Source organism: Diprion similis, chromosome 10 (assembly GCF_021155765.1).
Source record: "Diprion similis isolate iyDipSimi1 chromosome 10, iyDipSimi1.1, whole genome shotgun sequence".
Classification (NCBI taxonomy): domain Eukaryota; kingdom Metazoa; phylum Arthropoda; class Insecta; order Hymenoptera; family Diprionidae; genus Diprion; species Diprion similis.
The window spans coordinates 1,279,503-1,302,471 of record NC_060114.1 but is presented as its reverse complement, the minus strand read 5'-3'; the positions used below and the strand labels follow the sequence as shown (position 1 = coordinate 1,302,471).

At 39.4% G+C, this 22,969-nt stretch overlaps 1 protein-coding gene across 1 annotated transcript in view; it reads right to left on the bottom strand.

The window, feature by feature from the left end:
* Positions 1 to 6,448: 6,448 nt before the first annotated feature.
* LOC124411863 (sodium/calcium exchanger 3) overlaps positions 6,449 to 22,969 on the bottom strand; it is a 584,624-nt gene continuing 568,103 nt past the window's right edge. Inside the window, exon 6 of the mRNA XM_046891367.1 lies at positions 6,449 to 6,728. Within this exon, the coding sequence (XP_046747323.1) occupies positions 6,524 to 6,728 (205 nt within the window). The 3' untranslated portion in view covers positions 6,449 to 6,523. The remainder of the gene's footprint in view (positions 6,729 to 22,969) is intronic.

Here is a 22,969-nt window from a genome sequence, read left to right as displayed (position 1 = left end):
CAGTATAGTCTGCTGCCACTTGCTGAACATAGGAAGCAAACTCCATCGATGGTCTTGAATGGGTCAAAATCAATCTGCAATTTGTACATCTTTACCCTGACGCATTGCAGCACGTTATGTGTAAATTCAGCGAAAAGAAAAAAAAAACAAATCTTCTTCTAATTTCTTGCTTTACTGAGATCGAATTTGTTTGGAGTATTTTTTTGCGCATTTTTTCCATCTGGTTGTATCGGATGCCCCCGTCATGAGAGGTTATCAGGTTATGTTGTAAGAAATTAGGTTCCGTAAAGTTTGCCCTCAAATTACTTTTGCAAAACTCAAAAATGTGGCGAAAGTACTCAACATCGTAAAGGCTGTTCAGCATTGAATCTAATGAATTTTAACATACATTTTTTTATCGTACGTTGGTCGCATAAAGTTTTGGTAAAATGGTTTAATTCTCAGAGAATTTGATTCATTTTACAAGTCAACAGCGTTAGTGACGTGAACCCGATTGAAAACTGACCTAAGATTCCAACTTACCGCTGAAATTTGCAAGGTTATGAAGGTGCCGCAATCAATCGGTGAAAAATGTCAAAATACATCCAGGATCGTTGTACTTGATGGATGTTTGATTTCTGTCCAGCAGTCGCAAGTCGATTACGAGTCTCAAGTATTGAAGGCACGTTACTGGCACGTGTAAACTATTTCAATGAGTTTTATTTCGATCAGGTAATTTGGAAGAACAAGGCAAAGGAGATGGTATTACTCTAAATCATTGGTATAGGCTTCAATTGATAGCCAAGAGCGTCTTGATACCTACTCCTACAGAAGCAATAAAGCTATTACTTCTGAAACAATATTTGAAATGAATGTTTATCTATTTATACCAGAGTCAAAATCAAAAGCAAAACTGCTGGCAAAGTGAAGAAGTTATTCCAAAAAGACCACAGAAGGCGCGGCAACTAAGTGTGTCATACCCGTAATCTGTGCATCAAACAAACCAAACGGTAATAAGGGTAATTTGAGAAAATTTAACAAAATTTTTTTGTTATGTTTTGCAAACAATGTGCGTAGATGGTAAGTGAATAGTAGATTGTTGAGTACGGTGTTAAAATTTTCATTGTTACTCGTGCAAGTTCGCATTACTAAAGAGCTCGGTTATCATCGTATCGCAGACTATCTTACGGTGGTGCGCAGTAGGACCTCGATTATCTGAAGTGATTGGGACCGAACCTAGTTCAGACCATGAAAGTTGAGGTAACCGAAAAGCAATTTTTACCTTTGGGGATGATAATGTATAAAAGACAAATTTGAGCCTACTAGCAGTCTCTACCAAACATCAAAATACGTATCAAACTTCTTTCAAATACCGAACGCTTATTTTCTTTGAAAAATTAACTTTACAAGTGAACGAAAGCGGGAAGATGAGAAACGCGTTTGAACATGCTCCAACACGCGCGGTTCTCGCAAACCCGCAGCAAACAAAAATTTATATTTCGTGCGGACAATGTAAATAAATTTTTTCAGCCAAAGTTCGGATAATTGGGAGTTTGGATGGATTAAATAATGTTTCGACTTATTGAGCGTTCTGATAATCGAGGTGCGACTAAACGTATAAATAGAACGGTAATTCCGTAAGGTACAAACATGAAGTCAGTTTTTCAACTTTAATCAATAGGATATCTTGATCAACGTTTGAATAAAGCATTCCAGAAAAATTGCGTAATGAAATCCATCATTCTTCATCAAGCTTAGGACGGCAGCAACCAGTGCACCCAAAATTTCGAACAGAGATGCAGATTTCTCTTGTCACCAGTTTTTCAGGGTTAGAGGCAAGTTCATTGTGTGTCATAAATATTTACTATGACTGGACGATTTCTGCTCTTCGGCTGAGCTACGACTCAATAAAAATGGCAGCCCCCCTCCTTGATGGATAGGAACACAGAGTATATCTCTCAAGGAATAATTTTCGTACAACCGTAATGACCTATTTGCTTGTTCTAGTGAGACAACTTCAATTTTGTCCTATCTGTTGTGCAGAATTCTCCTTATAGGATTTGACTTCCAATGTAATAAATGATTTTTAATTTTTGTTTCTTGGCTCAATTTAAGTCCGGTGGGAATATCAAAATATTTAGCTCAACTTTTTTTTAATGAAACAGCGTAATGGCAGTATTTCTAAGCTTGCTAGCACCTACAAGCGTGGTTACTCTGATGTTGTTGCCCATCAATCTGAGCTTATATCGTCCTACAACAATGTAATTAATCCCTTCCGTTTTTGCTTCTAAGTTGACTGACTGCAATGAAATTTATTTGAATTATCCATACGTCCAGTAAACCTAAATTTGGTCCTTCAGACTTTCAATAGAGTGACCAGTACTTGGGAAAACCAAAAACTGAACGATTCCAACGAGATTGAATGCATTTCAATATCAGTCAGCAATTAGGTGCGATATCCTCAGAACCTTGCGAATTCCAGCGTTGAGTCTCTTGAGACTCTTGTTGAGTCTAAATGCTCAGCTACATTTGAGTCTCAAACCTGTTTACGGGAAAAAATAAGGCAGAAGCCAAGAAAAATCATATTCTCCGGTACATTAGGCATTCGAACGAAGCTAATCGCGATCAAACTCGTGCTGAATATTGGTAAAAGAATAATATAAATTCGAATACATATTAGGTGACTTGAAAAACTAAGGTGCATATAAAGACCGGTTGTACACCTCGAAAACGCGGGGATGCAAAACTCTTATACCGCTCAAGCGATCAGAGTGAAACTTGGGCAGTTAATGCCTTATTTTGGCAAAAAGTGGAGCGTCTTTTTAATTTTTCAAAATTTTGAAAAAAAATTTACAGATTAGTTACCACCCACAGAAATTGGCCAAATTTTCAGTTACACTGAATTGATCGAACTATCCAGTATGATGCCACTCGGCGGTGATGAAACACACATTTTGAGTCCAGTCCCATGAGATTTGATGGTGAACTGACGAAATGGCAGCTGATCTGGTTTTTGATTACGAAGTACACCGAAATCTCATTTCGGCGACATTTGTTACCGATATTACGCGCATGCCGGTAATGTATGCGTGTAATGTCGGTAAGATATTTACCGACATGCATAAAAGGTCGGTAACAAATGTCGCCAAAATGAGATTTCGGTGTTCTTCGTAATCGAAAAACAGATTAACTGCCATTTCGTCAATTCACCATCAAATCTCATGGGACTGGGCTCAAAATGTGTGTTTCATCACCGCCGAGTGGCATCATACCGGATAGTTCGATCAATTCAGTGTAACTGTGAAAATTTGGCCAATTTCTGTGGGTGGTAACTAATCTGTAAACTTCTTCCAAAATTTTGAAAAATTAAAAAGACGCTCCACTTTTTGCCAAAATAAGGCATTAATTGCCCAAGTTTCACTCTGATCGCTTGAGCGGTATAGGAGTTTTGCATCCCCGCGTTTTCGAGGTGTACAACGGGTCTTTATATGCACCTTAACGACGGAGCCAGGATTCGAACCTGGTATCTAGAGATGCTTTGCCGGAGACTTACTCCACTAGACCATCAGCCGCCCTGACCCCAGTGTCATTAATTTCTCTCATCAACCTATGTGTTCGAATTTTTGTTTTTCGTGTGCCCGGTTTGTATACATTTGCAGGGATATAGGATTATCCTCATATCCCTGTTTAGACGGCCGGGCCATCTAACAGACTTGAGTAGTGATACTGAAGAGTCACACTCTCAAAAGAACCACACACAGTCTATAACATCTACACAGACATAGTCAAGAATGTGCTTCCGCGACGAAACTTGCAAATGAATATTGGTACTCAAATTTATCAAAATCGGTACTACTTGCTATCACAATATTGAGCGCTGTGCGAAATCATGTAATTTCAGAGCACACTTCACGAAACTCTAACACGCCCAAAATCAAACTGTCGCAACTCAAGAATCTCGCTTTTTCGAAACTGTGTGTGAAATAAAAACTTGTGTAGTACCACTTATACTTTAGTTTGAACACAAATTCATAAAAAAAACCTTTTTTCGACGTTAAGAGTTTTTAGACATCCAATATCGTTCCAAAAATAGCCGACACTCTACTTGGCATGGCTACTATCTCACCAGAGGTTAAACATTTCAGATGTAATGTCGGTTGCCTATCTGCCAGCGAATCGTTATTTAAATCGTTCTCATCTGACAGGACTCCTTTCGGAGCGCCTGGTATACGCGATGGACTTACTTTGTGAGAAGTGCTTACTGGTTCTGGTTAATAAAGTGAATTTAGTCAGCCCCTGAAAGAAGTAAAAATTTCTGTGACTGCATACTTATTTGTATTATACATATACTTGTGTATTAAAATTCAATACTGTTCGTATTCTTATGAAAAATAAAATTATCACTGAGTTCTTCTACCTTTTGACTATGTCTTCACCGTAAGTGCATGGGTAAGTACAGTGAACCCTCTGAATAAACCCGAGCAATACGGAAAGGGGAAGCGTTTTTCTGCGAATTCGGGTTCCAACGCTATATGCGCCATTCAGCTCGCCGATAAGATTTGTGGGCTAACCTCTCCTAAGAGCCGGCCTACCTTGCGTTACGCGCAATGATTGTAGACGTATTGTGAGCTACATTGAAGTCTAGCTTAATTTTTTCTAATTTCTTGATTGTGAGTGAATTATTGTAAAAAAACTAGACTTAACTTTGAAAGTTGTTTGATATGTATAGATTTGAAACATAAGCCTCAAAATATATTGTAAGAGTTGGAACAGACATTGGTTAGTCAATATTCCCAATCAAATCATTAATAAACCACTACTGACGCTCCTGGATATACTGAAAATGCTTTTCCACCCAGCGGGCATATTGAGAACCTGGTGCGTGAAATCTGAGCGTGCGCCTTATCTGCTCCGAAGAAGGGGTAACATTCACGCTGTGAAACTGTACAAGTGGCGCTACTCAAACTGGATATATTTAGAGGGTTCATTGTAGATATGAGAGTACGTATGCTCAATTTACGGGTAAAATACACGAACGATACATAAGATCCGGGCCATTTATGAAATAATTACATGAATGGTACGTAAAAGACGTGCAGTCGTAGGCATTTCATCTGTAAGAGTCAGATAATTTTAGAATAACTGAATCCCATAAATCATAAACAACTGTTCAGGTTGCTTGCAGCGGATATTTTGGAGTACACGAATTGTTCATAAGGAGGACATATGATGTAGCTGTGATCCCGAAAGCAACAGGATCTCAGTAAATGCTACGGCCCTGTTGCATGGATTTAGTACCTGGGAGGGTGGTTTTTCAACAAAGCAATAAACGAACGATATACGCTTGTATAATTTATACATATTTCATATCATTCAAATACAAATATATTTTGCAGTGTTCTATATACCTAATGTACCGGCTCCGCCGACTTTACTTAATGTTCACTCTGGTTTTGTATAGTACGTGAGGATATTTTCTGACCTGTTGTAGATATATACATATATGTTCGCTCTAGTTAGATATAGTATGATAAACCAAGTTGACTGCAGCATCTGCATTTATATATCTGTTTCTCTTAGGAACCTCCAAGACACGGAGACTAAACAATTATAATTAAATGTATGATGTGTCGCTGTATGTTAACTCCCTCCTATACTGACCCTGGTCAACTCAGAGCATCCAGCTGGAGCGGGTTGCAATTGCTACCGAAAGGTAATTTGACCGACCAAGACCGGTACTCCGTTACAAACAAACAACTGTGCGAGTAACCCAGTACGCACGCCGGAAGAGAAATTTCTTTGCCATTGGTTGAAGTGTAAATATTTAAAAAAATTTGATATTATGTATAATGAATAAATAGTTTTGTTCTTATTTAATTTTCTACCGAACGTTTTTGTCATAGCTGTGGAAAGTTACTCCCACCCGCGTGTCACATTCATGTGACGACCTCGAAGAGTCAATGACAACCCCGTCTTCAATTTTCGATACAGCCACCGTTACACTTTTCTGTTTCATTTTCATGATGACATGAGTCAAAAAGTTACTTCCGAAGCGCCAAAAAAGTTTGATTCAAACATTTGCTAATTTTCTTCTTTCTTACCCACCAGGTTATCTTTATGCCACTAATCTACAGTCGTGCTTATAAATGAAAACCTCTACACCAGTATTGGCAAAAGCTAACTGCCTCCAACACTCTTTATTATATACTTAGATAATTATATCTTCTGAAGCGGGAACAATTCCAAACGGGAAGATCCATAAATTTGTATTTTTCCATGAATTGGCTGCTTCTTCCAATGATCACATCCTGCAGAGGAAAAAAAAAAATTAAAAACCGTTTTTCGGTAATGAATTTCCACTTCAGGTAGGACCTTGCACAATAATAGTTCAGAACGAATCAAATTTGAGGTCTCAGTTGACGTTATCAACATTTTTCCGTAAGATAAGTACTCACCTATAAGGACTTTTTCGTTAAGCGTGAATCTTATAACCGACACTCCTGCTGAGGGGCAGTTTGCCCTGTTGGAACCGTTTCCCAGAAATTTAGAAGCCACCGATGACGCCGTAGGCTTCCAGGGTTGACATGACAAGGTAGAAAATCCACAGGGAAAACAAGAAGATAGACGTGAGGTATTTTGGTACCAGAGGTCCACCCAGTTCACCACCGATGTTTTTAGCTCTCCTCAATAGAAGCACGATGATAACAAAGCAAGCCTCGGTGCAGAACAGTGTCACGGAGAAAGCCAGACTGAAGCAGAAATTTAAAACAAACGATTTTTGAGCTTATGTAAGTAATTAGTTGTACAAATTCATAACCAAATTTTATATGGCAATTTTTCGTTTAATCGATTATATTTATACTCATGAGTTTTGATCACAGTTTTTGATGAAATTTATTTTCTGAGGAACATACACAGACCTCCACACGAGCAAGGGTCATAAACAAAAGCATCGACTTTTTATTATTCTGATATGGGTAAGGTATTTTTTTTTTCGATATGGACGATTCCGCCTAAAATCAGCCAAGAAATGACTTTGTATTTTTCAAATTGAATAAAATTTTTTTTACGTGTAATATACTTATTGGGAAGAAGAAGTAATGCGCAGGAGTTTATAAACACATACGGCAGTTATTTATTCAAGAGTTTGTTGTACATTTTAGATGTGCATAGAGAGCTTGTAAAACCGGCGTGTCGCGCGCGGACGCCTTTACTTCAAGGAATAGCCACGTTAGACCTGAAGCGGGCCTCGTGTCGCCGGTCGGTGTCACCGATAAGTAGGCGAACTACTTTGCCGCTCCAACAATACTGTTATAAAGGCTGAAATCACTCCTTGCTTTCCTCTTTACCTGATGTAGTAGTGTACTCGGTAATTCGGTATAGATGAAGGATACATAAGGCTTACAAATGTTATCAAATAAATCAAGTTGCTGCGCCAACTTAGATTATTGTACAGAAACAGTCCTATTTCTGACTAAAACTGAGAAACACGTTTCAGCGATGAAAAGATTTTCCTTGTTGCTTTATTTTGCGCCTGTTTCATTACTTTAATTCTGCTCACCAAGGCCAACGCACACTGCGTCGCAGCGAACGGCAGATAATTTTATTCTTTATGTGATTTCTTATGTAAGTGCGCGCATTGCACAACGATGACTGGCAGCGAACCGCGTCGAACCGCTGCGCTGTAACAATTTGTGTGCATGCTACCTGGCGACGATACGCAGCGTACTTCGATATTCTCACTATGTTTTCTTATGTAAATGTGCGCACTTTGCCCATAGACTTATAAGATAGACCGAGCGCTTCTATAAGAGGCACTGACGCTTACATATGAAGGACAGAGATATCCGGGAGTACTGCTCTCTCTTTTCAATCGGCGTCATGGTGGGAGACAACGGAGCAGTGGAAGTGGAAAAGCTTTGCGCCTGTCATATGCGTATTTCTCCTCGTTCTCCTCGACCACTCAGTCCCCACCACTAATATCGCCAGACAGAGAGAGAAATACTCCGGACATATCTCTGTCCTTTATATCCTTGCTTCAAGCGACTCATAAGAGCACTCAGTCTATCTTATAAGTCTATGACTTTGCCGTGGCAAATGGCATCGAACCGAACGGCGGCTAGTATTGAATTTGTTGATTATAAAAAAAAAAACAGAACAAATAGAAGTGAATACGGAATTCGTTGCCATGTATATCATTATTTATTAATTTGTTACAGTGTAATTTATTAGAACTGACAGATACCATTCATACACACACATGCATACATTAACCTATTCTTATGGATTATAATACGTCTTACTACGTTTTCAATATTTCGAAAAAGATAGTAATGCTTCTGGCGTTTATTAAAATATAACTATGTAATAAAAAAAAATTATTTTTCATGAACAATGGGGTTAGTGTGTCGGCCCAAAAAAATTCCTAACAGGGTTTATTAAAGTACTGACCAGACCAGAAAAAGTATTTAACATAAAAACAAGAATGTAGAAACTTTTACGATTTACTTTTACGAATGATTAGCCAAGCGCTATAACAGGTTTTTATACCAAGAGATCCTGAAGAAACTATACAAGAACCACGCATGCGCGAGTTTCAATCATCCGTCCGTGCAGACTGGCCACCGCGAGTTTCAGCTGTCAAACTCTATTTCTGTCGGCGATGAAGGTCATACGCATTCTTCTGGTTAGAATTTCAAATAATTGAGGGTGTAACGCCCAAAATACATCAAGCGTTACCATACCTGTGTATTCCCAGTACATATACGATACACTCTAGTCAAAACCAGTATATACAAGGCTCTAAGCGCATTCGAGCGCAGTAAGAGACCTCCCGCATGAGCGCATAGGCGAAACATTAAATTAAATCAAAATAAGACAAGCATGAGAAGCCGAGAACACGACCAAAATCGCAACCATATAAATTCAGTCAAATCGGAAGAGACAAGTCGAAAAAATAGTATTTATAGATAGCAGATCTCGAGCTCAAATTAAACTACCGGCAAAGAAGGGGAACCTCTGAAAAGAGTATATAAACAGACACCGGCAGCACGGTAGCAGGCTTTTCTTTTGCGCTCTCCTCTGGAGGTGCAAATCTGCCGATAGTTTTTGTCTACGCTCTCCTTTGGAAGCGTTAAGCCTTTGTGCCAAACAATCAGCTGAGACTACTCAGCTGATTCGGTCACTTATTAAATTCTTTTCTTCTCGTCAAAGACTGACATATATTTCGACTGCTGCTCTTGCAAATATTTATATATAATTCATCAATCACCGAGTACCTGATTACGCTTATTAAGCAAATATTTATTTTAATAGTACCAATGATTAATTATTTCGGTAGTTAGCGCCGATATTAGGCCATACGCATTTATAATTCGTTTATATCATTTCGCATCATCGATCTCGGTGGTTGGCACCGATATTAGGCCACATTTATTTTTAATTACAATTTATCACTTTGTTATTTTCTTAATGATTATTTCTTCACTATTTCGTTATTTCTTTGATATGCATTTACATTTATTGTTTATCCAACGCCACAGAGTGGGCTATAAAAGCCATTCGTTATAGTTTCTAAATCTACGAGAGCAGTCATTTCAAACACAGGCAGACACACACACACACCCACACATATACTCGGGTGTGTTGCAAGCTATTGAAGCACCCAACACATTGCTCACATCGACAGAAACACCCATAAGTAGAAAAGATATAAGAGTTCTGGCCTACAATGGCGGCGTTTCGAGGGGGGGTTCCCCCCATTGCTACGGACCGGCCGGGCCGGCTGCAGCGGCGCGCGGGGGGGGGGGGGGCGCGAAGGGCGCGCGAGGAGCCCGCGGGGGGGGGGAGGGGTCGCGTTGGACGCGTGGGGAGTCCCCGGCCGGGGGGGGGGGGGGGGGTCCTGTCGGGTCCTGTTCGACGGCGGGAAGCTCCAAGTTAGATAACGCTAGACCACTTGATAAAAATTCCTGGAAATGCAGCCTTTCAGCTCATGCCGATAATGAATGCAGTGGGTGGTGATGTAAATAAATCTGTACATACTAAAATTTTATCATAAATGCCGGAGGCAGCTGTTGAAATAAATCTGTCACACATAAAAGATTCTTCAAAAATTATTAAAAAAATGCCAGATGTCGGTTACGGGAGGATGGAGAGCGGGGGCGGTGCATAAAAATTTTTCCCTCGATATGCAGGTCGAGTCATGTTGGATGGGAGAATCGTGGTAGGGATGGATGGTATATAAAATACCGATTCATTTCGATAGTCACTCTGTTCTCATCGTCTTCTCGTCGTGAACTGTTCGTACTTGTGAAAAAAGAAACTCTCATCGAAAACGCTATGGATTTGGGAAAAATCAACCACGCCAGCCGCCTGGAGAATCTGCCGACCAAGAAGATGTCGGAATTCGAAATTGGAGAGGTGTATAACGTCACCGGACTACGACTGGTCAAAACGGAATTCGGGGTACGTGTTCTGGCAGAGATTGAGGGGGAATACAACGTCTTCCTACCACCAAGAATCGCGAAAGTTCTACAAGAAGATTCGAATCAGCTGACCGAAATGTGTAATATGGCTGGGGCAAATCGTCTACAGTTGAAATACTTCGGGGGAGAGTTCAACAAGTTTGAATTTTCGTGCAGTTGAGCGAATCCACGTCACTTCACTCAAAAAAAAAACCGTCAAGTCACGGATCATTGCGCCATTTGAAATATCCGTAGTACTATGTAAAAAAAAATACAATTTCAAGGATTTTGAATTTTTTTCAAAAATGGCCGAGTTCGAGCTATGTAAAGTTTTGTATACCACTGTTGCACTGCTATGTTTGAAAATTCATATCTCCGAAAGTATACATCGGAGCGGACTGATCCTGAAATCGTTCTGTTCGTAAAAGAATGCGCTTCGATAAAAAAAAAAATTTATTTGAAAAAAAAAAACATTTCTTTCAATATTTTTTTACCGTTTTTTTTGATTTTGCTGCCATTTCCGCAGGACTAACAACAATTCATGGAGATAATTTTTTCGGATACCTGTATCCTTTCTCTTCAATCCTAAAAAAAAAAATTGATGGAGAAGTTGCCAGGGCTGGAGGAAAAAAGTGTATATGTATTGTGACGCTAAATTCTGTTACCCTCTGACGAGGACTTACCGTTAACACTTTGGCGCGATTCTCCAATTATTCGATACGATATTTAAGATACGAAAAGATACTCGTTGGGCGCCAGACGCTTCAGCGTCAAATTTTTAGAGGAAAGGAAAAGATACGATACGATAATAATAATTAGAGAACCCGTTGTATGGCTGGCTAGGCTCAGGTACTCACACGAACTGGTAGAGTGGCGGTATCCAAAGGCAGTTACAACAGTTACGGAAATAAGGAAAATAAAGAGATCAAGAAATAAGCTCGAGCCAAGTAAATTAACAAGCCAATCAGTCGTATATTATTGATCAGTTCATAAGCGGTAGATTAGTCAGTTTGTTACAGAAAGTTAACAAAAGATATTTAGTCAACGAGAGTGATTTACAAGGTTTTCGGTTAAAGAAGCTAAGCGATAATTCGCACAAAACAATAGTTGGCAAAAGAAATTAATCGTAGGTCGAGAGAAGCGATATAATGCAAAAAGTCTACTCAAACTAGACGTCACTGGGCGACGTGATCTTACCCAAATTTCAGAAGCGGCACTACGAGAATTGTTACATTAAAGCAAGAGTGAAACTTTAGCGAAAATCGGTAGTTGACGGAATTGACGGTAGCTTAGAACTATAGTGACAAGAAAATACTATTTAAATTACGACAAATGGTAATTAGCGAGAAAGATTGACAGTGATATGCGATTCACAAATATCGGGAGCTTATTCGGAAGAATTATTCACAGCAAGCGGTTTGATAATTACAACAGTCAAAATTACGATATTAAATTAACAAGGAAATTCGAAATTACGATAACGAGAGAAAATACAAAAGTTATACGAGATTGAGAGGTTTAGAGAGGGGATTGCAGAGTAGAAATAATACACTAAATACACCTGGTTACAACAAGCAACTAAAGATAACACAGAAGTACGATATTCGGGAAACAAGAAAATATTACAAGGTAATAAGAAATGTACATCAATATAAGCGATAGAAAACAAAGGTGCGGTAGTATTTAGCGGCTTAATCTACGCTCAGCTATACTCCAAGTAGCTCAATATACGATATGAAATTTCATGCACAAAGCAAATAATATAAAACAAGCGATACGATGCAAAGCGATAGGCAATACTAGTAAGAAAAGTAAAGATAGCGATAGCGATAGACAGTAGAAATTACACAAGCGATTCTAGCATAAAATTACGAGAAGCAAAGAAATTTAGAGATACAAAAGATAAGCATTAAGCCAAGAAAATTCAGAAATGCAAAAGATATTCGGTCGTTACGAGGTCGCTCACGTTAGTTTTCGGAAATTAATTACGAAACGAAATCATGCAGTCGCACGGCGGCTTACAGCACCTCAATGTCCGTGGACCATGATTCACAAAGATACTGGCATCATTCGATGCAACCAAAACGATAATTAAGATACGATAAGAGAAACAGAAATTAGAGCAACTTCGTAACAGTACGATATAAAGGCGAAAGCCTTACCTTAGTCGGTGACGAGATTAGGCACTGATTTTATATTTGAAATAAACTTAGCTAAAGCGCAAGAAGGAAGGAGCTGAAGTTACGGGAAAGGAAAGAAGCTAATATTCAAACGATAGTGGGTGCGAAAAAGATAAACGGTAGCGATAGCGATAAGGAGGAACAGGAAAGATAGAGGAAGAATACGGAAAGTTGAAGGAAGTCTAAAGTAGCGAGAGTAATATTCGAAGCAGTCTCCTGGCGGGTCGAGCGTAGAATAGGCAGAGTTCGGAGTCCGGATCAGCGATCTCGCCGGTGTCGTCAGGTGATTCTTCTTCCCCTTCGGTGGTCATTCAATCCCCACCATAATTGGGTCATCCCTCTGGCGAATATCGGCTACGCGTTATCGACGATTACCGCTAGATGAGCGTAGTTGACATCACACGTACTTTTCTTCGTCTGCTGCGTCGTACGGTCCAGGTTGCCTGTCATTGGGGGTTCCCTCCACGAAGGCAGGTACGTAGGCTACCTCCGGAAGGTTACCGGATGGAGTGCAACTCCACATTGTTTGCCTCCACCGGCTTCGTCGTCTAGGCAGTGGCCAACTGCCCACGATATATCACGAAGACCATGCAGTCACACGGCGGCTTACAGCACCTCATCGTCCGTGGACCATGACTCACAATGATTGTAGCCCTTATTGACAGGGAGGCTGCGTCGATCCTCAGGACGAGGGCTTTATCAACTTTGGACGTAGTGTTTTAGGCTCGGTCCGGCTCCTGGCCGGTAAGTCGGTGAACGACAGGCTGCGGTCTGCCCTTGATGTCGAATTTACGGCATCCGAAAAAGTAGGCATTCAAAGTTGTACGGGAGATTCATGATTACGAAACGGTAGTTGAATTCGTCGGTAGCTGGAACTGTAGTTTTCGGTAGTTGTCGATCCCTCGGTGAATCAAAGAAACGTGTTGATCCCTCGATGATCGTGGTCGCGGTACCTGTTTAGCTTGCGCCGAAGCGCGGGATTACAAAATTTGTACAGAAAATATTAGTAACTAGTATTTTTCGCCTATATCGTATCGAGCTTGCTTGGAGTACCCCGCCAGGGACGCGTTTTCGGTAGTTTCCTTTAGATTTTTAGCCTTGTAACGAGCCATTCTGAAATGCCACGTTACAGTATATGTATCGAAGTGAGGACGTCAGTCACATAATTCCAGGTCAAAGAAGCTGCATAACCGTTGAAAGAAATGGTGAAAAAATATCGGTTCAGAAGCATCTGATGTTGAATAATCTGAGAGTATTGTATCGATTATTCCGTGATCGTTATCCGGGTAAAAAAATCGGTGTTTGTAAATTTGCAGAGTTGGTGAATTTTTAGTGGTATGCGATTTCGCTGAGAATTATGCATTTCTTGTACAAGATTCCACGCAAGGGTTTCACTAGACCAATAATCAGGTGACTATTCATCCAATCGTGGTTTACCATAAAATTTACGCTGACGACCAGTTGAGACATTTTAGTTTTGTGATAATTTCAGAGCATCTGAAACATAATACAGTCGCGGTTCATTTATTTCAAAAAAAGTTGATCAACTTTATTAGAGAGAAGTTTCAAAATTCGATTCATGTAGAGAAAATAATTTATTTCTCCGATGGAGCAGCTTCCCAATATTAGAACAAAAAGAAATTTCATAAATATAAAACATCACTTCGAAGACTTTCAATGCGAAGCCGAATGGTATTTTTTTGCTACATCACATGGAAAATGGCCGTGTGATGGTGTTGGTGGAACTGTTAAGAGATTAGCTTCGCGTACGAGTTTACAACTGATTGGCAATCCCGATCCTATCCAAACACCGCTGGATCTGTATAATTGGGCAGGTTCTTATTTTCGGAGCATATCTTTTGCGTACTGTACGTCTGCAGAATATCAAGCGGAAGAATCTATTTCACAAAATCGATTCGATAAAGCCTTGACAGTTCGTGGCATTCTAAAATTACATGCGGTTATTCCAGTATCTCATAAACTCATCAAAACAAAATTATTTTCCGCATCAGAAAAATTTGATTCGACGAAAATTATGAATTAATTTCAAATAGAGGTTGGCTACTAAGCGTTATCCTGCGAATCATCGCTGAAAATATCGGCCCTTTTCAGAGTCACCAACATATTGCAAGATTATCTATCAGTCATGTAACACAAACTGAGTGAAATAGAATTAAACCCAATTTCAGCACAGGAGTGCTCAACGAACCATAACCGTACTGAAATTCTCAGAACAGGTATACAGTTTAACTCCAAGAAAGGATGACCAGTGGATGGATACTTGAGGGCTAGGGTGGTCTATTTCCGTAGAATGGATAGCCCGGGTAAGTGGAAGAGCATCAAATCAAATTGATCTCCACTTTATCGTATATAATATACGCAACACACCGAGTTCGCGGGAGTAGCGCTGACGTGGATCGGCGCGCGCGGTGACGTGCGACGAGACGTTTCATTTTTTTTCTCCGGCCCTGGTAACTTCTGCATCAATTTTTTTTTTAGGATTGAAGAGGAGGGATACAGGTATCCGAAAAAAATTATCTTCATGAATTGTTGTTAGTCCCGCGGAAATGGCAGCGAAATCAAAAAAAGAAACGGTAAAAAAATATTGACAAATTTTTTTTTTTCCCAAATAAATTTTTTTTTATCGAAGCGCATTCTTTTACAAACAGAACGATTGCAGGATCAGTCTGCTCCGATGTATACTTTCGGAGATATGAATTTTCAAACATAGCAGTGCAACAGTGGTATACAAAACTTTACATAGCTCGAACTCGGCCATTTTTGAAAAAAATTCAAAATCCTTGAAATTGTATTTTTTTTTTTTACATAGTACTACGGATATTTCAAATGGCGCAAAGATCCGTGACTTGACGGTTTTTTTTTTTAGTGGAGTGACGTGGATCCGCTCATATCTGTGATTTGTTCACGTTTCGAGGTTGACGTCTGTTGTGTTTGGCTACTTTAATTAACCTATCACGGGTCGAGCCTTACTTCCGGCTAACAATCATGTTACTGGTTGCTCAAATTTAGGTCAAACAGGGCGGCGGCGAGAGGGGGCGGAGGGGGGTTGGCGGGGGTTGCAGGTAATCAGTGTATCGTTGCAGGAGCACGAGAAAACAAGTGGAGTAAAAATTGTGCGGAGAAATCTTGTTTTATATTCTATTCACACGATGTCTTCGTATGTGTGGCAACATTTTGAAATATTGGATACAAACGAAGCGCGATGCAGACTCTGCTCAGCTCGTTATAATACGAAAAATACCACGTCGTCGTTGAGATACCATTTGAAATCGAAGCACCCGGAATCTGTAGATTTCTCATCAAATGATCAATCAGATAAAGGCAAATTTGACGCAAGGTCTGTCTTTCAATGCAACAAACAACTATGATCTTCAATGTGTTTATTATTTTGTTTGTTTACTTTTCATCACCTTTGGTGTTATGAGAATAGTGTATTGTGTAACAAGGGACGAAAGTTGGTGATTGCACCGAGTGTGAAGTTTGCTCCTGAGCGAAGCGAGGGCGGCAATCACACGAGTTGCGATCATCAATTTTCGTTCTTTGTCACACACAATAGTTTTTATAACGAGTGGATGAAAAGTGGTGGGGCTTTGCGTGGTAGTTTTGCGGGACGCAAGTGGTCAATTTTTTCGACCTAAGGACGAAAGTGATCCGCCAAGGGATGAAAATGAAGCAATTCTGGACTGCGCGAACCTAACGTTACAACACTGAGATGAAATTGGCTACTTTCGTCCCGCTAAACTGCCACGCAAAGCCCCACTTTTCATGTACGTGTGATAAAAAAGTATTTGGTTCGGCCGAAAATCACTTTTGCTAAATTCAATAAGTGTTCACGTTTTCCAACCTCCAGAATACGAAAAAAAGGTTTTTAGAGAAATATCGGTCTGTCTATCTGACGGTCTGTACCACTAACTCTCACGTGTCTCGTTTAATTTGAACATTCGCTTCTACCGAGAACAAATTGATTTTCAATTTTTTACTGATACACCTACTTTTTCCTCTTTGTTTTACTAAATAAAAGAACATGTTTTTCCGAGTTTATTTATATGTTGATTTTCTTTAATTAAAAACGAAATTTAAATACTTTTTCATACTGTTATTATTTATTTCTTTGGTTTCGTTTCACTGACCAAGCTATACTTTTTATGGTGATAAAAAGGATTGCGCAGAAAACTTTTTAGACTTATTATTTTTGTCTAATTTTAAACGTAATTGAATCAAGTCAATTACATTGAATAGATTTTAATTTAATTTTTCTCACCTCATATTGAACTATAATCTTTATTCAATATTATTTTATGTAGCTATCTAATTCTTCTAGTTTAGCATAGCAGATGTATGTACCTACACGCTATATTGAATGCTGATGCCTGTAGTTTTTGTTCTAAATTTCTTTCATGTTTTGATTCGTTAATTTTTTTTTCACCAAGCACTTATTCAATTCATGCAATGTGTTCGAATTTGCTGTAAATATTGAAATAAAGCCACGTACGTCATATCATGGTATGATAGTAATCATCCGCGTCCTCATATCTGACAATATAGTCTCCTCGTACATTTTCATCGGAACTTTGTTCAAATCCGTCACTTGCATATGTTACAGTAACAGTGATGAAGTTGATGAGAAAAGTACAGTGGCGACAGAAAAACGAGTGACAGAAAACAATACGAAGCAACCACCTGCAAAACGTGCAAGAATATCGTCTAACAATTTTCGTGCTCGTATAGTGAGTTTATAGTCTAAATTTTAGACACATCTTACTCGTTGTTATTGATGAAATCAATAATTTCTTTCGACATTTCAAATTGATGAAAAATATTTTTTTAGAATACCAAATCGGAGTTGATAACTCAATCCTTCATAAAAATGATTGCATTAGAAATGCTACCGTTATCGTTTGGTGAAGGTCCAGGTGTTAAGCAATTTATTAAAACAATTGTACCAGACTATACAATTCCTAGTCGATCAGTAGTTACAAAACGTATTAGCAGTATGTATGATCGAATAAAAAATTAGATCATGCAAACTTTGACTGCTTTTCCATCGGTGGTGCTAACGACAGACGCATGGTCTTCACGTACAGCAACTTCATTTGTTACTGTAACGCTTCATGCGATTGATGAGAATTGGTGCCTCCGGTCATTTACATTGGACACGTTAGAGTTATCTGAACGGCATACAGGTGAAAATTCAAGAGAACACCTATTAAAAGTTATGGCAGATTGGAAAATCAGCGATAAAGTTGTCGCTATTGTGCACGATAATGCGACGAATATTATTTCGGCTATGCGATCAAACCTACAATTGGGGGAGAGTATTCGTTGTTTTTCACACACTCTACAGTGTGTCTTGAAAGAACCCTGGAAGAAAAAACGATCAAAGATTTTATTCAAAAGCTAAGCTCCATCGTTAGCCGCTTCAAACATTCAAATTTAGCTACCAAAGCTCTTTCTTGTGCCCAACGTAAACTGAACCTCCCTGAGCACCGTCTCATCAATCGTTGCAATACCCGCTGGAATTCGACATTTGCGATGGGAGAACGCCTGATCGAACAACGTCAGGGCATCGTTGCCGTTATAAATGATTTGGAGTGGACATCGCGAGCTTCCAGACTCAAACTTTCAATGACGGATGATGAGTGGCAACATCTTGGTGATATTGTCAACGTTTTACGTCTCTTCGATATCGCGACAAACGTCATGTCTACTGAGACTGAAAGTACAGTAGCAATGATACGACCACTCATCTATAGCCTCATCAATAAATTTTTGGCCGAAAAAGCAACTGATAGTGAATCGAAAGTTTATGAATGAGTCTATCGCTGGTGAGCTGCGTGTACGATTTTTGCAAGAAGATACGGTGGATATCATAGCTTTGTCATGTATTTTAGACCCAAGGTAAATATATTTTCCTTTCTCACTCTTTTTTTCTCCCTCTCTCATGCTTTGCTGACAAATAAATATTTCGCAGAATACATTATTCATAACATCAGAATTGATTATAGGGTACAAAACAATAATCAATAAAATAACTTTGTCCTAAGGGCGAAAGAAAAAAAAAATGTAATTTATGATTGAAATTTGCTCTGAAAAAATGTTCGATTTCTATAGGACTTACTTGAATTTTTCTCGTAGAATATAATGGCGGAACCACGATTTTATTCAAGTTTAAAACTATAGGATTGAAATTCGCAACAATTTCATTACTGCGAATTTCAAATCCTCAGTGACAAACAATTTGAATTTTACTATAAAACTTTTGCGTCATGTGAATTTTTGTTCAACTCCAAAATAAGACTCAAAGATTGAAAACATTTATCGCTTTTGGAATAGTTGGGAAACATGTGGAACGTGACACCTAATTGTTTCGAGCTTGAAACAGATTTCAACCTCACACTTTCATACATATTAATTTCATTGCCTTTATCAATTTTCGTTCTTTTGCATACTCTTACTATTACTTATGCTATATGCTGACGGTATATTTCAGTTATGCTACATTTTTTATTTTTTAGATACAAAAGCTTAGCAAACGAATCTTCTGAGTACCAAAAAGATATTCAGAGTCGTTTAACCGATATAATGGCCCAGGAAATTGACGATAATGACGGTCATGCAAATTTAACCGCGAAGGACCAGGAGTCAAAAAACTTGGATTATTCATTTGATGAAGAGAGGCTTTCGCAAGACTTTGAACGAACTACTAGTCTTTTAGAACAACAGAACGTCACAGAACTTGAATCTTATCTTCAACAACCAACGCTTCCCTGTAATGAAGACCCATTATTGTGGTGGAATTCAATCGTCGGAAATTCCCCATACTTTCGCGAATTGCAAAAAAATACTTGAGCATACCGGCATGTAGCACACCATCGGAACGTGTTTTTTCTACCGCGGGGAATATAGTTTCCACCAAACGAAGTTCGCTACTACCAGAAAATGCAAATATTTTAATATTTCTGTACCAAAATCGTAATTTAATTGAATAAAAAAAATATACTTGTATCAAAAAATCCGTATTCAGACCAAATTATTATGTTAACCCTTTGCGGTCATATTAAGTTGAATATGGGTGTGTTTTGGTAGCTCAGAGTAGACAAACGACTGAAAGCGTTAAATAACATTATAACGATAATATGTATTGAATATATTATGCAATCATTCGTTAAATGTATATTGAATTATTATAATTCAAAGAATCATTTGATTAACACATTTAACGCACGAAAAAAGGTAACCGTTTCCTTTGTTTTTCTTTTGTTTTCTGACTAAACTAATTTTGGACCGATTTAACTAATAACCGGTTGAAGGTTAACCATTAACCGGTTAGCCGTCTTGGCCAGTTAACCCGTTAAACGGTTAACCATGTCTATCGGTTAACCGTCTCGGCCGGTTAATCGGTTAACCGTCTTGGCTGGTCAACCGGTTAAACCATCGGCTAACTAACCAGGTTAACCGTCTTGGCCGGTTAAGCCGGCTAAATCGTACAGCCCTAGTATATAATGTAGAAAAGAAGTGTATTTTACTTTAACAACGCATATGCTCCTTCAAGCACTTCGCGGACCATAACTTTTGTGCTGATTGATGGATATATCATGCGATAAACATTTGGAATGATGCACTTAGGCCAATCACGTTGTGTTCTATATTTCTGCGATTGGTTTTAATAAAAAGCTGTGTCCAATTAGAATATACTGACCACAGTTTTCTTTATGCGTTGACTGAGGATATGCAAGAACTCATAACCCTGGGTTACTTTTCATAACAGTTCGGCGGGTCTGGGCGGGTTTGGGGGTATTAGCAGTTCCACGTATTATCGACCAAGTGACTGACCAGGCCAGTAAAGAAGTTGTTCATAACCAACAACTATCACGTGCAAAACGTTGGTAACATACTCTCGTCATCGTGAAATTGATAAATTGAGAAAGTCTTGTACGAGAAATATGTACGCCGGAATTATATTTCGTCTCGTTCTCGATATTACTATGTAGTCCCCCTCCGGCCCGCTAGATGTCACAACCTTTAGCGAAACTGAAAACGGGTGGTGGGGGACTGCTGGCGTCCCCCACGCCGTGCCCAATCTTCCTCATATCCCTTTGTTGTGCGCAAGGATAAACACCTTTGTCGAGACAGTGCGCGTATATTATAAAATATCCGCGTATAATGTAAAACTTTAAAAATGCCGAAAAGGAAAACTGACATTAAAGGATTGCGTAAAAAAGTACAAAAAATGAAACGCGAATTAGCGGAGCTAACTCCGATGCTTGAGAGTGATCCGCATGTGAGTGATTATTCCAGTGACTCGACATCATCATCAGTGCAAGCTTTCCGAGCACTATCGAAAAATGAGGAAGATGAAGGTGAATTAAGCATTGAAATAATATTCAGTCTATCGAGGAAAACCATGGATTACCCTGGATCCTCGATAATTTTTTAAATCTCTCTTATGCATCTCATCGTGCTTTGTTTAATCAAAATTTGCGACGCCACGAGGGCGCTATTTTTGTTGTTGATTGTTACAGACCCCATGGTTACAGAAATATGACGCAACACGAGCGCCATTTTACTGCATGAGCCATGTATATACATATACATATCTGTATATGTTTACGTTGTAAATTCTTGTTATTATCGTAACAAGAGTATTTTTCTATCGAAAATACAACTGGCTAACATGAACTCTTGTCCTCAGAAAACACTGAGAACAACCAATCAGTCCTGGGGAAGGTGCTGGTGGATCCTCAGATCCTTGATATACTCGGAATAAAGACTGACACAAACACAGATGAGGTCGCATCAATCGATGACGATCTCGTAAAAATTTGGAAAAAACTAATCAACAAAGGCCTGACGACAGAAGAAAAAGGAAAGCTGCTGGAGGAATATAAAAGACAATGATTTTTATCTTGAGTATTATTCATAAATAATAACTTGATTAAATCGCCTCAGTGTAACATTATTATCATAATGTTTCACGCACACTTGTATTATGTGCAAAAAAAAAAAAAAAATTTGTTAGCGATAAGAAAGGAATGCGTTGGCATGACTGACAGGGGTGCGTTGGCATGACTGAGAAGAGTAGAGGCAGAGAGAGAGAGAGAGAAGTTGGTTGGTAGAAACGAGAACGGCGGCTAGCCGCATAACGAGAATAAGAAAATAAAAAAAAAGTATAACAATTACCATAATTAATAAGAAAGTGTACTGCTAAAACAATATATATATATATTCAATAAACTATTGTGTCGAACAAAAAAAATCAAAGAAACAACGAGGTAAGAGTTCCTTTCCCGACATCCTCTGATAATCTGAATATTTTTGCTAACAAATTGTATATTTTGTGCAGGATCCCTGCTTTTGAAGCCAAAAAAGTAAATGCTGAAATACTGGCTTCCCTCACTCCAAAAAGTATTAAAAAGGACTCTGTTGGGTTTTAATGTAGGGTTAAACACAACGGATTCAACATAAACGTAACTTTATTTGTTTTACATCGAATGTACATGGCCGCTGATCGGGCCGAGACTGACTCCCCTGGCGCCACCACCACTCGGGTCAACGTCTCACGTTTCTTACAAACGCCGGTTAGGGGCGCCACTCACCCGCTCCCAACATCATCCTCCCCAGGATGATTCGATGTCGTCGTCCTCGTTGCCAAGGATGGTTTAAGGCAAGTCGTATGTTATTTTATTAGGGTCCAGAGTCAGACGCCTGGGTGGAGCGCGTTGACGCGTAGAGCGTCGCGGCGTCGCTGGCGGCGCGGGCACTTCCAGACATACATGGTCTTGTGGCGGTTCGGGGAGTATGTTCAGCGCACCTGGTTGATGATGATCTTGAGGCATATCATGCGGCTCTTGCTGCAGAGGTTCTAAGGTTTCAGAGCCTGCGTTGATGGAGGTTGTCGGGCTCGATACAGCAGAATTGTATGACGATGTTTCTGGTGTCGATGGGCATATGGGTATGGCTGTTCGTTTCTTTGTTCTACTCGGGCTCCAATCTCTAGGACAATGTTGAATGTCCGGCCCCGTACCACCCCTCCACATGTGATTTCAATGTCGTTCTACCAGGCGACCATCGCTTAGGCGGACTTTGAATTTATTTGCAGCTGCCACTTTCTCTAGTCGTCCCCGCTCGCGCTGCCACTCCCGCAGTTGTACGATGACGTTGTCACCGACTACGAGGTTTCGTCGTTGCGCTCCATGGTGTTGATCGATTTGTTGCTTCATGTCGCTAGCTTGTGCTATCGCTTTCGCCGATCGAGACTGTATCTTTGGCGGTAACAATGCCGACAAAGGTGATCTTATTGTTCTTCCGAAGAAGATATCTGCTGGT